Source organism: Primulina tabacum, chromosome 3 (genome assembly GCF_025594145.1).
Source record: "Primulina tabacum isolate GXHZ01 chromosome 3, ASM2559414v2, whole genome shotgun sequence".
In the NCBI taxonomy this organism is placed as follows: Eukaryota; Viridiplantae; Streptophyta; class Magnoliopsida; order Lamiales; family Gesneriaceae; genus Primulina; species Primulina tabacum.
In genome coordinates this window covers 32,523,694-32,550,311 of record NC_134552.1, presented here as the reverse complement: position 1 = coordinate 32,550,311, position 26,618 = coordinate 32,523,694, and the positions used below count along the sequence as shown (strand labels likewise).

The following is a 26,618-nucleotide window of genomic DNA, read 5'->3' as shown; positions in this document are numbered from 1 at the left end:
GGGTTGTGTGCACCTTCAGTCCAGTCAAATCACCCGTCAAGTCCTCCCTCAAACTCACCTGCATCCATCACACCTAGTGAGTCTAAAGACTCAACACACCATCATCTTTATAGCAAGTAATACGTAATACAGTCAACATATAACATTGAAAAATATTTGTACTTAAAATATCGTTTTCATGAAGATGCATAAACTTCAAACATGAATATTTTCGTGAACCTTTTATGATGCATGAACTTTAAATAGGAACATTTTCATAATGATGCATCAACTTTAAGTATAAAAATTTTCATGGCATGCATAACATAAACCTTAACATTTCTTTTTTTCTCAACATGGCATAACATAAACATTTTTCATGATCATAAACATTTTTCTTTTCCTTTTCCTTTGTTGAATTCAGATCGTTAATTGTGACTTTCCTCAAACCTCAAAAGTCGATGGATCCATCTACATGTAACCACAGTATTGGGCGACAGGGGACACCAGCAACACTCTCACCGGTCAACTGGGCCCTGGCCTATCATGATCGAATAGAAATACGATCGTCGGGGCTCTCTCTGGGGCCTTCTCCCATAAATGGGCTCCCTCTGGGGCCTTATCCCCTCACGATATTCTCATTCTTACCTCAAACCTCATATCCTCATAACCTCATATTCGCAATAATGGAAACACGATCGTCGGGCTCCCACTGGGACCATCACCCTCACGACATCGCCATCATTAACGAATTAGTCACAATCACTTCACTTCCTTCAACATTTACATTCTCACCACTTAATAAAAATCATGCATAACATAACATTTTGTTTTTGAAACCAAGCATGCAACATGTCTTTTAAATGTCTTCCTTAAATCATAAAAATCTCTTAGACATTTAAAAATCATAATTTAATCATGAACATTTCATAAACATTTAAAAATAACCATAATATCATAAAAATAGCATTTAGGGCACTGCCATGACCTTACTAATTTCTAGGTGTAAAAAGACCGTTTTACCCCTGGACTCGACATTTTACGATTTCGATTTTTTCCTTGATTTCATGACTCTAACATGTCCCAAATAATTATTTAAGCTTACATGAATTTTTTTTCGTAATTTTATTTAGCTTAAATATTAGACTTTTTCATTTATCTTTATTAATTGTTTTCACGGTGTTTTAATCCCGAAAAATCCCAAACTTTAATATAAAATTCCTAAATTCTAAATTTAGTCTTTTTATATTATTTTAGCCCTTATGGACCTCGACTCGACCCCCGTGAGCCGTTTTACAATCTTTCTTTTTAAAAAAAAACCTATTTGACACCTAAACTTCGACCCCGAGCCATCTCTTAATTTTATCGAGTCACCCCCGAACCATATTGAACTACGACCTTACCAACATGCTTAGGTACTCTACTGACCCACAAGAACACATGGGTCAAGCCCCTGGACTCGAAACCGAAGCACAATATTCAGAACCTGTGCTGGCCGAGACATTGCATTACACTAGGACTCTTAAATCTTGAGCTTAGGACCTAGCCAATCACCCAGCCCTCAAACCATCCTGTGGTGCACTCTCCTAGGGACCTACGGTCACGTCATGCCCCAACCCAGCCCACTGGACCGAGCCCCTTTTCCCAGAAAACCAGCGCCCCCTGCGCATGGCTAGAACCCTCTCGGGTCCTGTCCCTCATGCGAAGGACTCCTCGCCGCCTCTCAGCTTGAGTCCTAGCATGGCTAGGACTCTGACCTTGTCTCCCCCACACCCCCGGCTAGCCCCTGGACAGGAGCCGCACCAAGCCCAGCCATGAGGACCCCTAACCGAACCCATGTTCTTCCCATGACAGCATGTTGTGTTTTATTTGGTTCTCTTCAATTTCCAGCGTGTGTGGTGTGTTTACAGGACCCTAACTCACGTGTAAACCCTTGTAAATCATGGCCTAGATCATGGCAGTCCTTAAACAACATACAATCATGATTTAAGAATCAAAAACCTTACTTAACATATCATGCTATGATCCAAAAACGACAATCTAGAAAAGTGACACTAGTTTTTCTTTCATGTTTTTCATGCATCCAATAATTTAAACATTAATATGATATGATGGATGAAAAAAAGAGATGTATGGCGTGTCTTTGCGTATTATACGCTCGAATAATCGTTGACGACGAAGAACGGAGGGACACCTTGGCTAGCTTTCACTTGAACCTTCGAAAAAACCTTCCACTTGTGATGTGTGTGTGCCGTGGGGTTTGAGGAGTTGTGGGGAGAGTTTTCAGAATATTAAAAGTGGCCGTGAGGTTTGATTGCAAAGTGAAGGGTTTTGTGTGCATTAGTATATTAAATACACTAATTAAATAGTTAATTAGGCTTTAGGCCTATTAAGCCACAAAATTTAAGCCCATTAGCTTTAATTAGGATTTAATAAAATAATAAAAAAGTTTTTCTTTAATTAAATATGTGAATTTACTAGCCGGGTTACCCAAAAGTTCGTATTTTAGTTGAAAAACCAACACCGATAAAATTTACGTCTCGGCGTATAAAATCACTTCAAAACCCTTTATTTTCAAAAATACTAAAAACCATAAACTTTATTTTAAATAATTAAAAATAATTATTTAACAAAAACATTTTACATTTACAGCCCTCGGTCTCTGTTCCTCGATCGTCACTTGAACATTCCTTAAAAATACCATTTTAATGCAACATGTAGAAAAATATATTTTAAACATGTAAATATGCACAACATAATTAATTCATGCAATTAAAACATTTAATCAAAATACAGGAGAATTTAATAATTCAAATGCATGTGGTTCGCGTGGACCTTTAAATTTTCGGGGCGTTACAGAAACCACTTCTCATTTCAAATGCCGAAAGAAGATAATAGCAAAATATATTATGTTATAACTATAATTTAAAATTATAGTTTTCTAGGTTTTGGATTTTGATTATTTCAATAATTGTACGTTTACCAAGTTTATTGACTAATTTGCTTTGATTGAGGGGTTTACTGATCCTTGCTGCAACATAATTGTGGATAATTTATGTTGGGATTTTTCAGTGATCAATTTAATCGTATTTAGTATTTTTCTATGAATTTTTTTATGCATTCCATGCCTTGATTCATTTGGTGGATTATTAATTGTAGCTATTTTTATTATGTCTCTTTTTTGTCTTTTTGATTTACTTGTCTTGTGTTTCGATGAAAAGAAGGTGAATCTAAATTTTCAACAAGTGACAGGAGAGTGTATCCTCAAGGTATTTGTGATTATTTACTTTTTTTTATGATGTTTACGTTTGACTTCTTGATCTTAGTAAACTTGCGTCAAATATGAGAAAGGGCTAAGATTTTTCTAATATTTATTCTCATTCCTCTTAAGTTTGAACTAAAAAGACATTGTTATTTTCTCTATTTTATTTTATTTTGTCTTTTTTAACATACATTACTTCACCACTTTCAGGTATATTAAATGGACTCAACAGATCATTTAACAGAAAATGAAGTACCACTATCTGAAATAAATCACGAGGTTCCACAAAATACAGCATCTGTTGATGGTGCCTCTCCTAGTGAAACAAGAAAGAGAGAGTTAACTTCTGATGCGTGGAATCATTTTGAAAGGAAGAAAATTAATGGAATGGATAAGGCAATTTGCAACTACTGCAAAAAATCTCTTTCTGGCCAAAGCAAACATGGGACAATACATTTACGTGAACATTTCAAAATTTGTTCAAGAAGAACTGTTAGGGATTAAGGCAGAAACTGCTGATTAAAGAGCAAAACAAGGGGGAATTTGCCATTAAAGGTTTTCATTTTGATCAAGAAACATCAAGGTCAATTCTTGCTGAAATGTTAATTTTACATGAGTATCCATTGGCAATAGTGGAGCATCATGGAATTCATAAACTTTTAGCAAGTCTTCATCCTTTGTTCAAGGTTCCAAGTCGCAATACCATCAAGAGTGATATACTGAAAATGTATGACTATGAAAAGACAAAAGTATTGAGTTTATTGGAATCTAATAAAGGCAGAATTGCTTTAACTACCGACATGTGGACTGCATCTAATCAGAGGAAAGGATTTTTGGCTTTGACTGCCCATTTCATAGATGATAATTGGACTTTGCAAGGTTGTATTTTGAGGTATATTTTCTATTTGTCACTCAAATATGTAATATTTTTCACACTTTTTATGATTTCAGTTAAATAGATACTTACATATATACATTATTTTAATTGAATTATGTAGGTTTACTTATGTTCGTTCTCCACATACCTCAGAAGTCCTTGCTAATGTGATAGTTAAGTCTATGATGGATTGGAATATTGATAGGAAAATATCTACCATTACTGTTGATAATTGTTCCACTAATGATTCTCCTATGAACTATGTGATGCATAAGCTTGATCACTCTACACTTACGCTGCAAGGGTCTTTACTTCATATGCGTTGTACTGCTCATATTTTGAATTTAGTTGTCCAAGATGGTTTGGATATCATTGCACCTAGTGTTGAGAAAATTCGTGAAAGTGTCACATATTTGAGAGCATCTCCGAAAAGAGCAAAAATTTGATGATGTGGCACGGATTGTAGTACGCAATATGAATGCTAAAAATTTGGTGTTGGATTGTAAAACCCATTGGAACTCAACATATGTGATGCTCATGACTGCTATATCTTTTACAGATGTGTTTGCTCGTCTGAGATTTCGTGATCCATCATATAAATGTTTCCCAACAGATGATGAGTGGTTGTTAGCAGAAGAGGTTTCTAAAATGTTGCAAGTGTTTTATTCTGTGACTGAAGTATTTTCTGGAAGAAAATATCCCACAACTAATATCTTTTTCCCCAAGGTTTGTGAAATTAAAGCTTCATTGTTCAAGTGGACCGCATCTCCTAACAAAGTAATTTCTTCAATGACTGAAAGGATGCTTTCCAAATTTGAGAAGTATTGGTGTGATATTCATGGAGTTATGGGAATAGCTACTATTTTAGATCCAAGATATAAGACAAAGTTGGTTGAGTATTGTTTCAAAAGAACACATGGAGAGATTGGTTTTAAAGAACCTGTTAGAAAGATTAAAAAGATGTGTTATGATTTGCTTGACGATTATACAAATAATAATGGTTATGCCAGTGTTGAACAAAGATCAACGGAGACTAGATTGAATACAAGTACTGATGATTTTTTGGATAGTTTCGATAAAGAAGTAGCAGTTGAGTGTGATGTTTACACTGATATGAAGACTGAGCTAGATCATTATTGGAAGACAAAGTGTTGCCTAGAAATGTTGATTTTGACATATTGGAGTGGTGGAAGACCAATGGAATCAAATATCCCACTTTGATGAGGATGGCACGAGATCTGCTTGCCATTCCAATATCAACAGTGGCTTCAGAATCAGCATTTAGTACTGGTGGCAGATTAGTGAGTTCCCATAGAAGCAGGCTTCATCCAAAAACCATAGAAGCATTGATGTGCACTCAAAGTTGGTTATTGAATGAGAAACAAGGTAATATAAATTGCATTTTTAGTTTTTATTGTTTTTGAACAAAAATATTATTAATTTACAATCTATAGTAATGATTTTTTTCTTTGAATTTTGTAGCTACAAGTTCACAAGAAACGGAGGCATATTACTCTTCAGTTGAATATGATGAGGACACTATTGATGTTGATGTTGTAAGTTTTGAATACAATTTAATTTTGTTAAATTTGACATTGAAAATAAACTGTTGGGTCAATTATTTATGTTGTTCTTTATCATTTTGTAGGACACTACAATTTCAAGTGATGAAGACATGTATGATTAGTTCGGAGATAAACCTATCTAGTTTGATTTTGGGTTGATAATGTTTACATATGATTAAACTAGGGGTAGCCCATAGATGATTAATCAATTGAATTATGAATTTTTGGATATGAAGTAATTTCTATTATATTTTTGTTGAATTGCGTATTTTTATTCAACTAATATAAACTATTTTTATTATTTTGTTATTTTTTCTATAAAGTTTATTTTGCAAATTTTTATCATTAATAATTTTTCTTATTGTTCATTTAAATAATTTTTTAAATATTCATAACTTCATTGAAACAATTTAAATTTGTAGGATATTTGGGTAGGGTATGAGTATCCGATAATCCGATGGGTATGGGGATGAGGATGAAATTCAATACCCGATGGGTATGGAGATGGATGTATGAAATCGGACCCATACCCTACCCATTGCCATCCCTAGTTTTTGTGTATTTCATAAACCCACGTCCGACCAGATTTATGATAATTTCTCTATAATATAATTGAAATTCAAAAGACACTGTGATATTGATTTAGTTTCTACAAAAATTAGTCCGTCAAAAAAATTAATGTTAAAAACATTTATAAACAATGATCAATTTCAATTTTTAGTTTTTGGCTTTTCTTTCCCAACGATCACTTTTACAAAATCATAATATTTTTCACCCTTACTTAACATTAATGTAAGTAAATATTATCTTAATCACTAGGTTCGTTCCAGTCATTTCAAGAAAACCTGTAAAAGCATGCTTCGGACAACCGCGATCATCACTGAAGGGGAACGCCAAGAACACGTGGATAAACTCATAAGGTGGTGACCTGTACATGTAACTGCAGCCTCTGTAAGGTTTAGAAATTCGAAAGATATAACCTGACTGCATGTAAATCTAGGGTTTTGTTAGAATGTGTGTTTAATTATTTCTAATGTATTAAATTCATGATTGAGACATGAATATGTATTTTATTTCATAAATTACTAGATTTCATTAATTATGACTTTTAGCAGTATTTCACGCTCGAATGAAGAACGGAGACCGGTGACAGTTAATGTAATGATCATGGGCCATTAGGCTGAACCAACATGGGCCTCGGCCTATACCCATGCACCACTACTGATGATGGATCGTTAGGATGGTCCAACATGAACCCTAGCCCATGCCAATGCACCGTCACTCATAGAATATCGCACCACTGGAAAGTTTTTTCTTTCGCCTTCCTCAACGCTTGAGCCCAGGACCTCCAGGCATAAGTATCTAGATTCTTAAAGTGTTGACCAACCGGGGTTGATCGCCGGTGTCATGAGGTTGCACGGACAATGAGCCGCTCCTTTCAAGTTTCTAGGCGGATGGAACATGAATGAACCGATCTTACACCAGAAGGAGAGGGATTTTGAAACTGTTCAGGTATGGGGCTGTGAAGTTGAGGAAGGCTTAAAAGATTTGATATGTACTACTGATATCAAGAATGTGCAACTTTTTTCGGTAGCTCATTACATAAGAACTCCAAAGTTAAGCGTGCTTGACTTGGGACAATTTTGGGATGGGTGACCCTCTACGAAGTTTCCCAAGGTTCGTGTGAGTGAGGACACAAAACACTGGAAAGACCCGTTTTGATACAGTGAGGACAGTCGTCGAATCTGGGGCCTTACAGTTAAGGAAAATTGTTTTTATTAAATAATTATTTTTATTTATTTAATATATGATGTAAATATGTAGGATTTTTGAAAATGAGCATTTTAAGGTATTTTTACTCATCGAGTCATATTTTAAAACGATATCCAATTTTTTGCAAAATAGAGGACTTTTAAGGTTCGGGTAATATTTTAAAAAACGTACCAAAACGAAATATTTTACGAGTGTGTTATTGAGCTTAATGAGCCTATTTTAATATATGTTGGGCCTAAACTCCTACACATCCTTATCAATTTTAATTAAGAGCCCAATATATACTTTTATTATATCAAACCTTACCCTCCCAAAACCCTAATCTCGTCACCACACCACACGGCCGCCCCTCTCAAAATTCCAACAGCCTCTTCACGTCCAGAAGCAGCATTTTAGGTCAAATTTTGTAATAAACCTTCATAGGAACTCTTCCCCGTCCCTCCGGTACCCGTTCTACGTGATTGTTGTCAAGGTTTTCGAGTGTAAATACGCAAAGGCATGCCCTATACTTCCTTTTTCTCATCAATCACATCATGATATGTGTTTTGAATGGTTTTTGTATGATACTACATAGATCTATAATTTTGCATTGGATTTACATGATTTGTACAAAAAAAATATGCATATTCTTTGGCATGAAGCTCATGTTTCCTTGCTTCTGTCTAAGGGGCTGCTAGACCTTGGTGTAAGGGCTGTGTTACATCATGTTGGAAGGCGTCTAGGAGTGAAGATAGGCTTTGGGATCGATTCATGCAAAGGCCGATGGGTTTTTTCTAGTGATAGGGCTCAATAAGGCTAGATCAGGTGAAAGGGATGAGAGCAGCGTGCATGGGCTCGGTCCAGGCCATGGTTCAGACCTTGGTGGGTACGTGTCAAGGCTGGGAAGGGTCCATGAGCTGTTGGACGGAAGGTTGGTGTCGATGCGAGGGTTATGTGAAAAATTAAGTTGTTTCATGGATGAATAGAGCGATCCGATGTGTAGAGGCTACATGCATGGGATTGGTTAGTCCAGGAGGGGGCTCATGGCTTGGTCTTGGTCTTAGGATAGTTGGCTAAGGGCTAGACATGTTGGTTTCGGGCCTAGGGTCGAGATTAGGGAGCTAGGTGCACTAGGGTTTGAATGTTGTCACGCGCGGCAAAATTCCAGCAGCTGGTCGAGAGTTTTCGAGGGTCTTAGGTGGTTTGGAATAAGTGATTTAAGGGCTGGTCATGTGTGGTTAAGTCATGGTTTAAGTTTGGAAAGATTTGGTTGAGTTTCGGGTTAATTCAGATTAAAACCGAGACCCCGGTCCAAGTTTTTAATTAATGCATGGGCTCGAGTTTACGTCTAAGAAATGGTTATAAACACTTTTTGAGGTGTTTTAATAAGTTTGGTTGGCATCGGGTTGAAATTCTGAGATCCAGGGGTAAAATGGTCAATTAGGGTTTCAAGAGGCAAAATAGTCATTTTGCACCCGGGTCGAGTTAACAATCCTCGCAGTGCCCTGATAACCAAAATTTCATGTTTAAAATGTATATGTTTAAAATGAATATGAATTTTTATGAAAATACGGGAAAATATGTTGCATGTTTGTTTTTAAGAAAATGTACGTATATGCATGAATTTGTTAAGTGATAAATATGATGAAATGTTTTTGAAGGAGGTGAGTTGGTTGTGACTAATATGAACACGAACATGTAAGACCAAGGCTCAATTGATGGGTAAAACTGTCGCTGATGTCCCCGTCGCCTGGTACCGCAGTTATACGTATATGAATCGATCGGCTTAGAGCTGATACGAAAGTCACAACTAATGATCAGAATTCAATAAAGGAAAATGAACAAGTATACAATTACACGATGAGATATGATTTGAATATGTTTATGTTACGTTATGTTTAAGTTCACACTTTTAAGGATCGTGAAATTTATTTTAATTACAGTACTTTTCACTGTTCTATGCTATGTATATGTACTTGATATAGCGGTTCAGGTGTGTTGAATCTGTAGACTCACTAGGTGTCACTACAAGAAATTTCACATTCAACCACACTCAAAATACAACGGTTTTATCGAAAACCGTTGTCTTTTTCCTTTTAACAACGGTTTTAACGAAAACCTTTGTCTTTGTGAATTTTTTTCTTGTCAAAGACAACAGTTTTTTAAAAACTGTAGTCTTTTATGGGTCAACGACAACGGTTTTAGCATATCGTTGTCTATGGGCGTGGTTTTTGGTTGCTAAGTCAAAGGTTTTCAAAACCGTTGTCTTTGTGCTGGTTTTTTATTTAGCTAAAACAACGGTTTTTGTTAAAACCTTTGTCTTTTATTGGTTACGACAACGGTTTTTATACCTTTGTTTATGAGCGGGTTTTTTAGTAGCTACGACAACGGTTACTAATACCGTTGTCTATGAGTGCGTTTTTATGTAGCTAAGAACGGTTTTTAAAACCGTTGTCTATTAATAAAACCGTTTTAAGTCTTTGTTCGTTCTACAACACACTTACAACAACGATTTTATTAAAACCGTTGTTAAATTTAGCGACGATTTAAGCAAAACAGTTGCATGTTTTAAATTAGCGAAGGTTTCTTTTTAAATTAGCGACGGATTTTGCTAAAACCGTAGCTATTGGCGACGGTTATGATCAAACTGTCGTCAATAGTGACAATTTAATAAACAACCGTCGCTAATAGCGATGGTTTAGGTTTAACTGTCGCTAATAGCGACAGTTTAAACAAAATCCGTCGCAATTTGTCTATAAATATCCGCATTTTTGGTCCATTTTCATCCACACCTCTTCATAACAGTACTTAAAAATTTTCTCTTTTATACGATTTTAATAGTTTTTCGCTTCATTTTTTTGTTAAATTTTAAGTGTTATTTAAGATCATGAATATTGTTAGCATTGTCATATTGTAAATTTTTTTTTAGATTTATTAAATTCTAAAAGCAATTTTTTTTATTCTCCTGAAAATATTAGCGACGTATTAAGTTTGTATATCGTCGCAAAATTAGCGACGGATACAAAGACTATCGCTAATTTTAGCGACCGCCGCTAATTTAAAACTATAGCTAATTTTAGCGACGGTATAAAAACCGTCGTTAACTGTCGCTAATTAACGACGGTTTTCGAAAATCCATCGCAAATAATCGAGCGCACTTTTTAACCACGTGGCCTATAACAATGATTTTACAATACCTACGACAACGGTTTTTCACCGTCGTCTTTAGACGTCTGCAACAACGATTTTTTCACCGTTGTCTTTGAGCCCATCCTTTAACCACATGGCCTTTAACAACGATTTTACAAGACATACGAAAACGATTTTTCACCGTTGTCTTTAGCCTTTTTTTTTTGTAGTGTGTGATTGATGCAGGTGAGCATGATGATGTAGAGACTGGAGGCACTGAAGACTGATTAGGCGGAATTGGGAGTGCGCACGATAACCCAAGGTCCTTGCATCCTTCCGCACTTTATGTTTATGAGTCAGGGGTGAAACAATGTTTTATATTTTTTTGCATCTTTTCATATGTTGATGATTTTGACAAGTGTTGAATTCTTTGAAAACAATAGACTAGGAGTTGATGATATTAGATTTATATAACTGCAATTATTTTTATTCAGTGGTTGCATTACTTTTTAAAATGCACGATTGACTGATTTTATTGGATGCATATGTTTTGAGTATTTTTGAAAAAAGCTTTTAAAAATGAAATAAAATAAAATTTCTAGAATAGTTTAGTAATAGACATCTAAGCCTCCCTATTTATTCTACTCGTAATCCATTTCTTTTCTCAGAGAACCTATACGCACAGCAGTCATTCTCCCCAGCAAATCATCGGCGTGTGTGGTGTCCTGTCAGGATCAAGTCTACATTGCTTCTCTACTCGGTATCTCCTCTCTTTGCTCGAAATCCGAGCCAAGAGCTGAGGAGTATTTCTGCAATCCACTGAGGTAAAGATATTATTTGTAATGTGGATCATATTAAAATTGATCGAAACTTAGCGCCACTTGTTTTTCTGTAGGGTTTTAGTGAAAAGAGGACATAATGGGTAACAACGAGGGGTTTCTAACCGAGGGGCAGCAGGAGATGCTGAAAATTGCATCCCAAAATTTTGAGGTCATGTCATCATTGTCGTTTTCTTCGTCATCGAAATCTCCAGGTCCGAGGTCTCCCAGTCAGAATTCGTCTGTCATTTCTGAGGATCATTTTGTGAAGATTCCAGGTGGAGGACAATCTCTGCTGTGGCCGGGGGCGTAGCTATTAGGCACGTCCGCCGATCTCACTCTGGTAAATTGATTAGAGTTAAGATTAAGAAGGGCAAGTTTATGAGAAGATTAGTGACCCTTAAAGTATTTGAAGATTACTTAATTGGTATAAATGTCTATTTCTTATTTCCTAGAGATTTTTTAATGGTACGAAAATAATTCCATGTTGTTGATGCTTTTACGTTTTCTTCTTTATTTGGTGATGGTTAAGGATTTTAATCGAGGTTCTAAAATTCGCTAGGGCTGGTATGAAGAGCATAGGTTGCCTAGGCGGAGACTAGGTGCCGTTAGACGGATTTAATGGTATATATCAAGAGATTTGTAATGGTTCTTAAAATAAATCGCAGTAAAAATTTTGTTAAAATCCAATTGACACCTTTCTCCTGCTTCTTCTGCTGAAAGCTGTCACCCCGGGTGCAAAATGACCATTTTGGCACTGGAAACCCAAAATGACCGTTTTTACCCCTAGACCTCTAAATTTTCACCCGAAGCTTACCAAACTCCTTAAAACATCCCAAAACATAATTTAAAGTGTTTCTTAGACGTAAACTCGAGTCCGTTTCAAAACTTAATCGATTCATTTTAAAACTTGGACCGGGGTCCCGTTTTAGCCTGAATCAACCTGAAACTTAACCAAATTTTTTCCAACTTAAACTGTGAATTAAACCTACATGACCAACCTCTAAAACACCCGTTCTAGACCACTTATGACACACGAAACAAGACCAAAGGTTGCTGGAAATCTACACCGTATGCACACAAATTTTCACAGCTTGAGCAATTTTACGATAAAAATCATATCTCTCTCATTTCTTAACAGAAAATTACAAATTTTCTATTGAATCGAAGATAGCACAGAGTGATACAATTCATATGTTGAACACATTTCCAGAAAATCAACCTATAAGTCTCATAATTCGAAATAACAGAAGGTGACGAGTTTTGTGACACAGAAATTTCACATTTGTGCGGTTTTACGATAAAAATCATATCTTCCTCGTTTATTATCAGAAAATTACAAATTTACTATGAAATCGAAGATAACATAGAGTGATACAACTCATACGTTGAACATATTTCAAGAAAACCAACATATAAGTCGCAGAGTTCACAATAACAGAGGGTGACAGTTTTTGTGATATAGAAATTTCACAGCATGTGGAGTTTTACGATAAAAATCACATCTCCCTCGTTTCTTATCAGAAAATTACGAATTTGCTATTGAATCGAAGATAACACAGATTTCTACAAATCATATATTGAACACATTTGCAGAAACCAACCTATAAGTCGCATAATTCGAAATAACAGAGGGTGATGGGTTTTGTGACACAGAAATTTGCAGTTCTACAATATAAATCATATCTCCCTTGTTAAAGCCGATCGGCTCTCACCAAAACCTAACTAACTTGTGAATCTAGCCCCTTGACACCTTAAATCCCAACGTATATGTAATGCCCGATTACTCGTACAAATGATAATAATGCGCTTATGTTATTTATTATGTAGTTATTTAGTTCATTAGATTTCACATGATGATTGAGGTATCAATATTGAGATTGAACATGATTTTTATATTGTCCATGGTGTATTGAGAATGAATATGTGACTAAATAGTGATAGTAAGATGTGTAGGTAGAAGTAGTGTAATGAAATTGGTAGAAAACGAGATGAAAATATGGCCGTTTTTACGGGTTTTAGCATAATGATTAGAATATTTATCCAAATTATGTGAGGCCACCACCATTAGGAAGCTAAGATATAATGCTACAATATTCATGTTTTTGGGTTTTGTCCAAATCATTGTGGAAGACAAGCCAAAAGTGCCCCGAAGTGTGTCGTGTGTATCGTCATTCTTTCACTGACACATGTTGGGAGAATAAGCATAACTTTTTACTCAGACCTCCAAATTACATGAATCTAGTTGAAGATTCAAACCAAAACATAGGGCTACAACTTTTATGTTTACCACTTTTTCAAATTACGAAGGGAAGAGACGTTTATGGAGCAATCTTTGAGAAGTCTGCTTGCATGGGGCAGAAGCGCTCGCGCTGGGGCGGCCAATTTTGACCGCCCTAGCGCCCCTGTACCAATTTTTAGGCGTTTTTACAGTAGGGCTCGCGCTGGGGCGGCCAAACTTCACCGCCATAGCGCCCATGGACAAAAGTTTGAGTTAGAAGCTTGATATTTGTGACTTACATAGATAAGGGTCGAGGGTTTCCACCATTTTTACCATTTCACCATCAAATCTTAAGGAGAAACCAAGAGAGAAAAGAAGGGTTTGCCAAGTTCTTCCCTCAAGTGATCCTCCATCTTTTCTTCTTCCTCAAATTGAAGATATAATTGAACTCTTCACCACAAAAGCATCATAGGGTTGTAAGTATTCACCGTTTTATATGGTTGTTATATATGTAGAAGACCATATAGACATAGTGATTGGATTTTGATATATTTGACAGTATAGGAGCGAGAAACATCGTCTCAAACCAGTGTTCTTACGCTTGGACTGTAAGTTGGCATGTTCTTGAAGTAATACATGAGTAATATTATGATTTCAAATGTCTTCCATTGATTATTGCTATATGTACATTGTTAGTATGCTCATTGATGAAAACATAGCACCATATTTCATTGTTATGTATTTAATATGAAAAAAACTCATGAATATTGAAGATGGGTGCTATGCATGAACATGAACATGAAAAGAAAATGACTTATTTTTACATGATATAAAACTTGTTGACATCATAGGTAATTTTAAGTCCACCAAACCTATTGGCCAATATATGTTCATGGGGTGTGAGGTTGCCAAAGGTTGCTCCCTGACGTCCAACACAGTAGTAGCTATATAATAAAGCAAGCACAGTAGTACAGGCCAATTAATGAGGCTCAAGTACAAAAATGAACATGAATATATGCTATGATATGACATGGTTTAAAGATTCATTGTTGTTCACGACTTGATATGTATGTTCCTTCTAAGCATATTGATACGTATAAGTGCCAACTTATTGAGTTTTATAAATTCACGTAGCTCATGTATTACAGGATCAGGTAATAAAGATACATAGGATGCCGGTTCGCCAATGGATGCTTGTGACGTGCCTCACCTCGACAAGAACCTGGACGTCTTATTGTGTAGTTTCCGCATATATATTATAGTGTATTATATGTCAGGGCAGGGTTTGAAACAAGTTTCACGACGTTTATGATTATATGTATAACGATACAGTGTATGTTTGAGTATAATTATATGTATGTATAGATATTGTTGCTTGAGTTTAGATTTTACAAAATATAGGGACATAATGCCAAAAATTTTAAAAACCCTCAAATTGATATACTATAGGTATATCATTTAAATCCTATTTTTATTATGATAATCATGTCAAGTATAGTGCAAGGATGTGACATTTTAGAGTGGTATCAGAGCCCACGGTTCTTCGACAGTGAAGACACTGCACTTCATCCACACATGGGGAACTCGGCAAGTAAGTATCTTTGTATCCCATAGTTTATGCTAAGTTATATGTTTCTACGTGACCTATATGTAGGTTAAGATAAAAGACGATGCCACCTAAACGCAAGGTACATGAAGGAGAGTCATCTAAGGGCAAGTCCCCAACTGTTGAAGGTGAGTGCAGCGCGCCACGGCCTACAGATGATTTTGCTCAACTGCTCCAACAACAAACGAAAGTCCATGGGGAGCAGATACAACAATTATGGAGATGCAACGGACTACTCATGAGCAGGCACACACACAAGCCATGATACCCAGACAAGGGCCAGTTCAAACAGATGTGTATGATCGTTTTCGACGTCTGAATCCTCCGGAATTCATGGGATGCACCGATCCAGCAGTAGCAGAAGAATGGATTAAGTCGTTGGAGTCCTTCTTCTCCTACCTTCATATGGAAGATGCCATCTTTTTATTAACAAAACATGGAAGAATATGGTGGGAGAGTGCAAGGGTGACATTATCTGTGATACCATTGACATGAGAAACTTTCAAAACTGTGTCTTACAGCAAGTATTTCAGTAAAGATGTACGAGCCAAGAAAGCCAGTGATTTCCTTAATCTGAAGCAAGGAACCATGTCAATGGCGGAATACATACAACAATCCGAGGATGGAGTCCAATATGTACCATATATTGCACATGATGACACAAGTAAGGGCGAACACTTCATGCGGGGACTTCGCTCTGAAATTAAACGAGATGTACGGATGTCGAAAGTTGTTACCTATGGGGAGATAGTGGAAAGAGCACTTATGGCTGAACAGGATGAACAAGACATTGATAGAGACAGACAACGACGAAAGCAGCAGTACTTTCAAAGGAACCAAGCAACAGGACAAGGCAAAAAGACCGATATTAAGGGTACTCGACCAGAAGGGGTGTCAAGGATATTTAGCATCTATCTTAACTATTGACCCACCTGTTCGTGAATTAAGAGATACAGATGTTGTTTGTGAATTTCCAGAGGTATTTCCTGATGATGTAACAGGCTTACCCCCAGATAGGGAGATCAAATTTGTTATTGATATTGTGACAGGAACTCATTCGATCTCAAAAGCTCCTTATCGATTAGCTCCTACAGAAATGAAAGAATTGAAATAACAATTGCAGGAGTTACATGATAAAGGGTTTTTTAGACCGAGTTTTTCACCGTGGGGTGCACCTGTTTTATTTGTGAAGAAGAAAGACGGTACCCTTCGTCTGTGTATTGATTATAGGAAGTTGAACAAGATGACAATCAAAAATAAATATCCACTCCCCAGAATTGATGATTTGTTTGATAAATTACAAGGAGCTGCTATCTTTTCGAAGATTGATTTACAATCAGGCTATCATCAACTAAAAATGAAATCAGATGATATCTCAAAGACTGCCTTCCGAACAAGGTACGGACATTATGAATTTCTTGTAATGCCATTTGGACTAACAAATGCACCAGTTGCTTTTATGGATTTGATGAACAGCTCAACTACTCACGAACTGTAGAGGAGCATCAAGAAAATTTGCAATTAGTTTTGCAGACTTTGAAAGATAAAAATTTATATGCTAAATGGAAGAAATGTGAATTTTGGCTTGAACAAGTAGCATTCTTGGGCCATATCATCTCAAAAGAAGACATATCTGTGGATCCAATCAAGATTAAAGCTGTTAATAACTGGCTACGACCAACTACTGTTACCAAAGTACGTAGTTTTCTTGGGCTAGCTAGTTATTACCGTCGGTTTATAGCTGGATTTTCTAAGATAGCATTACCTTTGACTGCGTTAACACGAAAGAATGTGAAATTTTTATGGAACGAGGCATGTGATCGCAGTTTCCAAGAGTTAAGAACAAAATTGACATCAGCACCGGTCCTTGCGATACCAGAAGGACCAGGAGATTTTGTGGTATACAGTGATGCTTCGAAACAAGTTAGGAGCATTTTTAATGCAGCACGGGAATGTGATCGCTTATACCTCAAGACAATTGAAGGAATATGAAAAGAATTATCCCACACATGATTTAGAACTGGCAGCAGTAGTATTTGCATTGAAAATATGGCGCCATTATCTGTATGGCGAATGGTGTGAAATATATACGGACCACAAGAGTTTGAAATATTTATTCACACAAAAAGAATTGAATATGCGTCAACGACGTTGGTTGAAATTAGTGAAAGATTATGATTGTGTTATTAACTATCATCCAGGTAAAGCCAATATTGTTGCAGATGCATTAAGTCGAAAGTCCAGTTCTATTGCTGCAATGCAAGTACAAGAACAAATTTTATGGGATTTACAGAATTTGAAGATTGATGTTATGCCAAAGGGCACTGCAATCCAATTATCATCTCTCATGGTTCGACCAACACTTGCAGACAAAATTAAGGCCGAACAAAGTACAGATAATGAATTACAACAACTGAGGCAGCGCGATGAAGAAAAAGGAAATATGAACTTGGAATTGAATGGGGAAGGAATATTGACATATCGAGGGAGATTGTGTGTGCCAAAGCAAGGAACGATCAGAACTGACATTCTTATTGATGCTCATGCTACTCCATATTCGATCCATCCAGGAGGCACAAAAATGTACAAGGATTTGAAACCCTTAATTTGGTGGTCAGGTATGAAAAAGGACATTGCTCAATTTGTTGCACAATGTCTAACTTGTCAACATGTCAAGACTAAACATCAAAGACCAGCAGGACTTCTTAAACCACTACCCATTCCTGAATGGAAATGAGAACATATCACAATGGATTCCATCCTTGGTTTGTCAATAACACAAAGAGGATTCAATGCTATATGGGTTATTGTGGATCGACTTACGAAATCAGCTCACTTTCTTCCAGTGAAAACCACATACACGATGAATCAATATGCAGAAGAATACATCAAAGAGATAGTGAGACTTCATGGCATCCCAGTGTCCATTGTATCTGATAGAGATCCCAAATTTACGTCTGCATTTTGGAAGAGTTTACATCATGCTATAGGAACTCGATTGGCATTTAGTACAGCATTCCACCCTCAAACTGATGGACAATCAGAACGAGTGAATCAGATCTTAGAAGATATGTGTACTATTGACTTCCCAGGAAGTTGGGACAGTAAACTACCATTGGCTGAGTTTACATATAACAATAGCTATCAGTCAAGTATTGGAATGACACCATATACTGCATTATATGGTAGAAAATGTCGCTCCCCAGTACATTGGGATGAAATAGGAGAAAGAAAATTATTAGGCCCTGAATTGGTACAACAAACAGCAGAATTAGTAACCAAGATTAGAGAAAGAATGCATATTGCCCAGAGCCGACAGAAAAGCTATGCTGATGTGCGACGTCGTCGATTGGAATTTCAGGCTGGTGACCATGTATTTGTAAAGATATCACCATTGAAGGGCATTTTACGTTTTGGTAAGAAGGGAAAATTAAGTCCAAGATATATCGGTCCATTTGAAATCTTGGAAAGAATAGGAGACAGAGCCTTCCGAGTTGCATTACCACCGAGTTTATCAAATGTTCATAATGTTTTTCACGTTTCCTTGCTACGAAAGTATTTGGCCAATCCTTCTCACGTTCTTCATTACGAACCATTAGAGCTTGCATCGAATCTCTCATATGAAGAACGACCGGTCCAAATCCTCGACAGAAAATCAAAAGTGTTACGAGGCAAGGAAATACCCTTAGTAAAACTTTTATAGCGCAATCATACAAGCGAAGAAGCAACTTGGGAGCGAGAAGACAAGATTCAATAGAGATATCCTGAACTATATGATACGTCAAATTTCGAGGACGAAATTATTTGAAGGAAGGGAGAATTCTAATGCCCGATTACTCGTAGAAATGATAATAATGCGCTTATGTCATTTATTATGTAGTTATTTAGCTCATTAGATTTTTCGTGATGATTGAGATATCAATATTGAGCTTGAACATGATTTTTATATTGTCCATGGTGTATTGAGAATGAATATGTGTCTAAATAGTGAAAGTAAGATGTGTAGGTAGAGTAGTGTAATGAAATTGGTAGGAAATGAGATGAAAATATGGCCGTTTTTACGGGTTTTAGCATAATGATTAGAATATTTATCCAAATTATGTGAGGCCACCACCCTTAGGAAGCTAAGATATAATGCTACAATATTCATGTTTGGGTTTTGTCAAAATCATTGTGGAAGACAAGCCAAAAGTGCCCCGAAGTGTGTCGTGTGTATCGTCATTCCTTCACTGACACATGTTGGGAGAATAAGCATAACGTTTTACTCAGACCTCTAAATTACATGAAACCAGTTGAAGATTCAAGCCAAGACATAGGGCTACAACTTTTAAGTTTACCACATTTTCAAATTACGAAGGGAAGAGACGTTTCTGGAGCAATCTTTGAGAAGTCTGCGTGCTTGGGGACTCGACTCTACTCTAGGGATCCCGGTGTGAATAAGACGTCACTGTCTGTCACCTACCCTCCCAATCGGGGTAACTGTACGTCTTATTCCTAGACTTCGGTCATGTCTGTATCGAATGTCTACAATCGGAGTGAATCTGATCCGAAGCGTCGATACCACCGAACATCTAGTTTGGCAAATCTGCCAATGACTCTCCTATCTCAAAGGCTTGAATATAAATCTATAAACAAGACATCATCATATCAAGAGATTTGAATATAAATCTATAAACAAATCAAATTCATATCAAAAGATAAACAACAATTCTAGTATGTGATTTGATTGGGAAACTCAAATTGAATCTTATTTGAGTTGTGTCTTCCCCAAACAAAACATGCATTATACCTTTCGTCGTAGTATAATCGTCGTCGTAGTCGAAGTCTCGAAGACGAATCTGTCAATATCAAATCTGAAATGGAAATGTTGATACATATTCTATCAATCTCTAATCTCAATCAACACATATCCAATTCAATACTTGACCTCGGTACCATTTGACGGCATAACGACGTAATTTCTCAATACCGATCAATCCAACTCTCACATATATCAACAATTCATAAGTCTCAACTCATAATCATCATCATAAGCATATGATAGTACTCAAAATCTGCATAACTTAACTCTAAACATGCTGGAAAATAGTTACAATAGCATACAACGTCCGTTCTTCGATCCGGTTGCGTTTCTACGATGTCAATAATCTCAAGAACATATAATTTCAATCATATCAATCTTTCCTCAACTTTTACATTTCAGAACATGTTGAAATTTAAAGATACTTACATCCTCTTTTAGCCCTTGAAGAGAGGAGCTCAAAACCGAAATCGGATTAAAGTTTGGATGGCTCGATCTTTCACAATTCAAAATCTAAGCTATAATGAGAGTTGAGGAGTTCTGAACCTTGCTCTCGTTCCTTGCAGCTGAAAAATGAAGGAATGAAGTACAAATCATATATATATCTTGCATGTTGAGGGGCAAGTGTCATATTTTTCAAGTAACACGTATGACCGCGGGTGCGGTAGTTCATGAACCGCGGCTGCGCTCAAGCTTCGGCGATCCATCCACATTTGCATAAACGTCGACCGCGGGTGCGGTCAGTTCTGCACCGCGGGTGCGGTGTCATTTCTGTAAATACTTTCCAACTCTCTGTCCATCAACCGCGGGTGCACTCTTTCTTGGACCGCGGGTGTGGTGACCCTACTGTAAAATTGGCCAACTTTCTGTCCATGCACCGCGGGTGCGGTATCAAAAGGGGCGCGGGTGCGGTCTCTTTCTTCAAGCAACACTTCATCTTTTCATTTTATCCACATACAATCTAGGGCATTACATTTCTCCCCCTCTTAGATATTAGTTTGTCCTCGAACTTGAAATCAATTAATCAAAGCGAGTAATAGTAGCATTAAAATCCAAAAGCTGAATAAATACTCACATCATGAGCATAACTCGGGATATCTCTGTCTCATATCTGCTTCTGTCTCCCAAGTCGCTTCCTCGGTGCCATGACGACTCCACTGGACTTTCACTAGTGGAATAGTCTTCGTTCTGAGCTGTTTCTCTTTCCGATCGAGAATCTGTATCGGTTGTTCAACATAACTCAACGTCTGATCCAGCTTACCTTCGTCAGGCCGAATGACATGAGAATAATTTGGCATGTATCTACGCAGCATCGATACATGAAAAACGTCATGTATCCCGGATAGAGAAGGAGGAAGAGCCAGTCGATATGCTCGATCTCCAATCTTCTCAAGAATCTCGTATGGACCGATGTATCTAGGAGACAATTTCCCACGCTTGCCAAATCTGACAATGCCTCTGAAAGGAGAAATCTTCAAGAATACTCTGTCCCCTTTTTCAAATACAAGTGGTCTACGTCTGATATTGGCATATTTGGCTTGCCTATCCTGTGCTGTTTTCATTCTCTTCTGGATTATCTTCATCTTCTCAATCATCTCTCGAATCATATCAGGCCCAAGTTCTGGTACCTCAGATATATCATCCCAGTATAACGGAGATCTGCACTTCTTGCCATACAATGCTTCAAACGGTGCCATCTCTATGCTCGTTTGATAGCTGTTGTTGTACGAGAATTCACACAATGGTAGTGAATCCTGCCAACTAGTGCCAAAGTCTAGCACTACAGCTCTCAACATGTCCTCTAAAGTCTGGATAGTCCGTTCTGACTGTCCATCGGTCTGGGGATGATAGGCAGTACTCAGGTGCAATGTCGTACCTAAAGCCTGCTGCAAACTGTGCCAAAAGTGTGAAGTGAATCGTGGATCACGATCTGATACGATAGACTTCGGCACACCATGCAATCTGACTACTTCTCTGATATAGATCTCGGCCATCTGATCGTGTCTGTATGTCATTCTGTATGGAATAAAACAAGCCGATTTGGTCAATCTGTCAATAATGACCCAAATCGCGTCACAGCCCCGGGATGATCGAGGTAACTTCGTCACGAAATCCATGGAAATGTGATCCCATTTCCATTCTGGAATAGATAGGCTCTGAAGTAAACCTCCGGGCTTCTTTCTTTCAGCCTTCACCTGTTGGCAATTTAAACACTTAGACACAAATTATGAAATATCTGATTTCATCTGTTTCCACCAGAATTGTGTCTTCAGATCGTTGTACATTTTACGGCCTCCAGGATGAATACTAAACCGACTACAGTGCGCTTCTGACATAATCTGTTGTTTCAAGTCTGAAACATCTGGCACTACAAGACGGTTATTCACATACAGAACAAAATCATGTACCTGATATTCAGACTGATGTCCTGATCTGACCATCTGAATCGACTTCTGCACATTCTGATCAGTTCTTTGTGCCTCTTTGATTTTCATAATCAAATCTGGCTCAACTTGAATCGTGGCAAGTCTTAATGGTCTACTATCTGTGTCAAATGCCAAACCAGACAAACAACAATCTTCAACTAAATTCGAAACACCTATCGTCGATAAGGATAGGGCACAAACCTTTCGACTCAAGGCATCTGCTGCTGCATTTGACTTCCCTGGATAGTACTTGATCTCGCAATCAAAATCTTTCAGTAGATCAAGCCATCTACGCTGCCTCATGTTCAACTCTGACTGAGAAAACAGATACTTCATGCTTTTATGGTCAGAGTAAATCTCAAATTTCTCACCATAAAGATAATGACGCCAAATCTTTAATGCAAATACGATAGCCGCCAATTCAAGATCATGAATGGGGTATCGAATCTCGTGTGGCTTCAGCTGTCTAGAGGCATATGCGATCACATGACCCCGCTGCATAAGAACACATCCCAGCCCTCTGTGAGATGCATCACAATATACAACGAAATCGCCAGTACCTGAAGGAATCATCAAGACAGGTGCACTTGTCAGCCTCTTCTTCAACTCTAGGAAGCTAGACTCGCAATCCTCCGACCACACAAATGGTGTATTCTTTTGCGTCAACTGGGTAATCGGCTTCGCAATGCTGGAGAAATCTTTGATGAATCGTCTATAGTACCCTGCTAGACCCATGAAACTGCGTATCTCAGGCACCGAAGTCGGTCTCGGCCAACTGATCACAGCTTCCACTTTACTCGGATCCACAGAAATACCATCTCCAGATATGATATGACCCAAGAAGACAACCTGTCTCAGCCAAAACTCACACTTTGACAGTTTCACATATAATCTTTCATTTCTTAGTGTTTGCAACACAATTCTCAAATGATTGGCATGCTCATTCAGATTCTTAGAATACACCAAAATATCATCAATAAAAACAATCACAAATTCATCTAAATACCTCTGAAAGACACGGTTCATTAGTCCCATGAACACCGCTCGAGCATTCGTTAAACCAAAAGGCATGACAATAAATTCGTAATGTCCATACCTGGTTCGGAATGCTGTCTTTGATATATCAATATCTCGTACTCGCAGCTGGTGATATCCAGATCTCAGATCGATCTTGGAATAGATAGATGATCCCTGCAACTGATCAAATAAGTCGTCGATACGAGGCAAAGGATATTTGTTCTTTATCGTTGCCTTGTTCAGTTGCCTGTAATCTATACTCAATCTCATAGAACCGTCTTTCTTTCGCACAAATAGCACTGGTGCGCCCCAAGGAGATACACTGGGTCTGATATATCCTTTGGCTAGAAGATCTTCTAGTTGTGCTTTCAATTCTTTCAGTTCTATCGGCGCCATCCTATACGGAGCTCTCGAAATAGGAACGGTACCTGGAATAAGATCAATACTAAAATCTACCTCTCGAGCTGGAGGTAACCCTGGAATCTCGTCAGGAAATACATCTGCAAACTCCCGTACTACTGGCAAATCTGCCAATGCCGGGCTCGATTTCAGTAAATCTACTGAATAAATAAGGAACCCTTCTGCTCCTTGTTGCAACAATCTCCTCATAGTCAAAGCAGATACTAAGGGAATCCGAGATCTGGAACCCTTCCCATAGAATTTCCACTCCTCTGCCATTTCAGGTTTGAATTTGACGATCTTGTGGAAACAATCTACGATAGCTCTGTACTTGGTCAACATGTCAATCCCGACAATACAATCAAAATCATATAAACCAAGTACAACACATTCTAAATCGATCTCATGCCCTTCAAACTGTAGTAAGCAATGTCTAACTGAAGTCACAGATATCAGACCACTTCCCAACGGAGAAGAAATAGACACTACAGTAGACAATGACTCTACAGGCAATGTATGTGTCAATGCAAAACGTTCTGATATGAATGTATGTGATGCACCTGTATCTATCAATACATATGCAGGATACCCGCAAAGAAAACAGTTACCTGCAATCACATCGTCTGGTGCATCCTGGGCCTGCTCCTCTGTCAGTGCGAACACTCTAGCTTGCTGTCTGGGAGGTTGGCTCACTGTCTGGCCACCTCTGGCTCTAGGTTGGGACTGTGTAGGCGTGGGCTGGAAGGAATGGACAGACGAAGCTTGCCTCTCAGGCTGAGTCACTGATGCTGATGACCCTGCACTCTGAAATCTCTGTGCACCTCTCTGTGGACAGACTCTGGTGAAATGTCCCTGTTGCCTACATATGTTACATCTGCCTATCACTCCCCGACACTTCTCTGTGGCATGCCTGCCTCCACACGAACTGCAATAAACACCACTATACTCTGAACTCTGACCCTGACCTCTCTGTCGGGATCCACTGGAGCTCGACGAACTGCTCCCTGATCTCTTGAACTGCTTACCCTTAGCTTTCAAAGAATCTTTCTTGCCACTACTACTGCTTCCACTATCAAATCGAGGAGGAGGTGGTGGAAACTGTGCGGTAGGCTGTGGCGGTCTATGACCCTGAACACTATAGGAAGCTCCTCGCTGCCTAATCAAACTAGCCTCTGCTCCCTTCGCTCGATTCAGCGCCTCAGAAAAAGTGTTGGGTCGCCCCGTGTTCACTAGGGTGAAGATATCCGGATTCAAACCATTTATGAACTGATCGGCAACTGCCTCATCATTCCCTGCTACATGAGGTGCAAATCGAAGCAAGGACGAGAATTTGGCAACATACTCCTATATGTTCCATTGCCCCTGTCTCAAGTTGGCGAACTCTGCCCCTTTGTCTTTTCGATACGACACTGGAAAGAAACGTTGATAAAATTCATCTTTAAAGACTTTCCAAGTAATATCAATACCTCGATGTTCTAAGGCTCATTTCGCCGTTATCCACCAACTCTTGGCCACTTCTTGCAATTGATGCCCAATCAGCTTCACTCTACGTTCATCTGTATAGGCAAGTGATTCAAATAACATCTCTATATCATCCAACCAGCTTTCGCAATCCGCTGCATTCTCACTGCCTTTCAAAGTCGGGGGTCGGAATGACTGAAACCGCTTCAACAGAGTCTCCATCGGGGTAGCGGTTACGTCCATCTGGGTACTTGACGTACTCCCTTGTTCTGGCACTTGTCTTGCAGCTGGTTGCGGTATCCTTCTAGGCGGCATATCTGGTTATCAAACAAATTAGTACACAGGCTATACAATCTTTCTCAGCCCTCCTCTGATCATATACCTTTGATTCAGAATCGGTTCTGATTCAATCTTGGCAATTATATGTTGTAAATCAACTCAGATACAACACAACATATAATAAGGAAAGCAATAAATCATGCTAGCACAGCAAAAGTAAGGAAGAAGACTCGATCTACCTCGCTCATTCTATTCTATCTCAGTCTACAGAACCTACAGCTCTGATACCACCTGTTGTGGGGACCCGGGCTCTAACTCAATTCTTTTCGGGATTAGTCGGATCATTGTTCAAAAATACGGGTCAAAATTTTTCTTTTAACATTAAATCAAATGTTTTTAACTCAGGCACAAGATAATTCTATATTCATTTCATTACAACAAACATAATATACATGCCTCGTTTTATTCATATTCTACAAACCAGTGATTAAATACAGTACATATCAAAAGTACAACTACTAGTTCATCTGCTACGCCCGTGATCACCACGCTATGTCCATCTCTCATCTCTGTCGCGACCCTGATCCTGCCCCACCTGTTGTTATGCACACATACAGACATAACAACAGCCGAAAACTCCGGTGAGAACAAATCCCAGTATAAAACATGTATACATGCTGATACATAATCATAAATCATGAATCAAAGCAATAATAATGGGCTCCATAGTCTATGAAACCAATCTATGTAAACATACAATTCAAATCAAATCATGTCTTGACTCGACTCGACTCTACTCTAGGGATCCCGGTGTGAATAAGACGTCACTGTCTGTCACCTACCCTCCCAATCGGGGTAACTGTACGTCTTATTCCTAGACTTCGGTCATGTCTGTATCGAATGTCTACAATCGGAGTGAATCTGATCCGAAGCGTCGATACCACCGAACATCTAGTTTGGAAAGTCTGCCAATGACTCTCCTATCTCAAAGGCTTGAATATAAATCTATAAACAAGACATCATCGA

At 38.1% G+C, this 26,618-nt stretch overlaps 1 protein-coding gene and 1 long non-coding RNA gene across 2 annotated transcripts; both read left to right on the top strand.

Annotated features, from left to right (window-relative positions):
* The first annotated feature begins 11,254 nt into the window (after nucleotides 1–11,254).
* On the top strand, nucleotides 11,255–11,870 carry LOC142539117 (uncharacterized). The gene is made up of 2 exons (XR_012818822.1): nucleotides 11,255–11,388; nucleotides 11,460–11,870. It is a non-coding gene; the product is annotated as an uncharacterized LOC142539117 (long non-coding RNA).
* Nucleotides 11,871–15,470: 3,600 nt separating this feature from the next.
* LOC142538663 (uncharacterized) lies at nucleotides 15,471–16,136 on the top strand. Its single transcript, XM_075643969.1, has 2 exons — nucleotides 15,471–15,658; nucleotides 15,731–16,136. Exons 1-2 carry the CDS (start codon nucleotides 15,471–15,473, stop codon nucleotides 16,134–16,136), a joined length of 594 nt encoding a protein of 197 aa, XP_075500084.1.
* The last annotated feature ends 10,482 nt before the right edge of the window (nucleotides 16,137–26,618 follow it).

Coding starts and splice junctions, on each gene's coding strand:
- LOC142538663 (XM_075643969.1), top strand. CDS start 15,471: ATGATACCCAGACAAGGGCCAGTTCAAACAGATGTGTATGATCGTTTT. Junction 15,659..15,730: donor ACAAAACATGGAAGAATATG/GTGGGAGAGTGC, acceptor TGTGTCTTACAG/CAAGTATTTCAGTAAAGATG.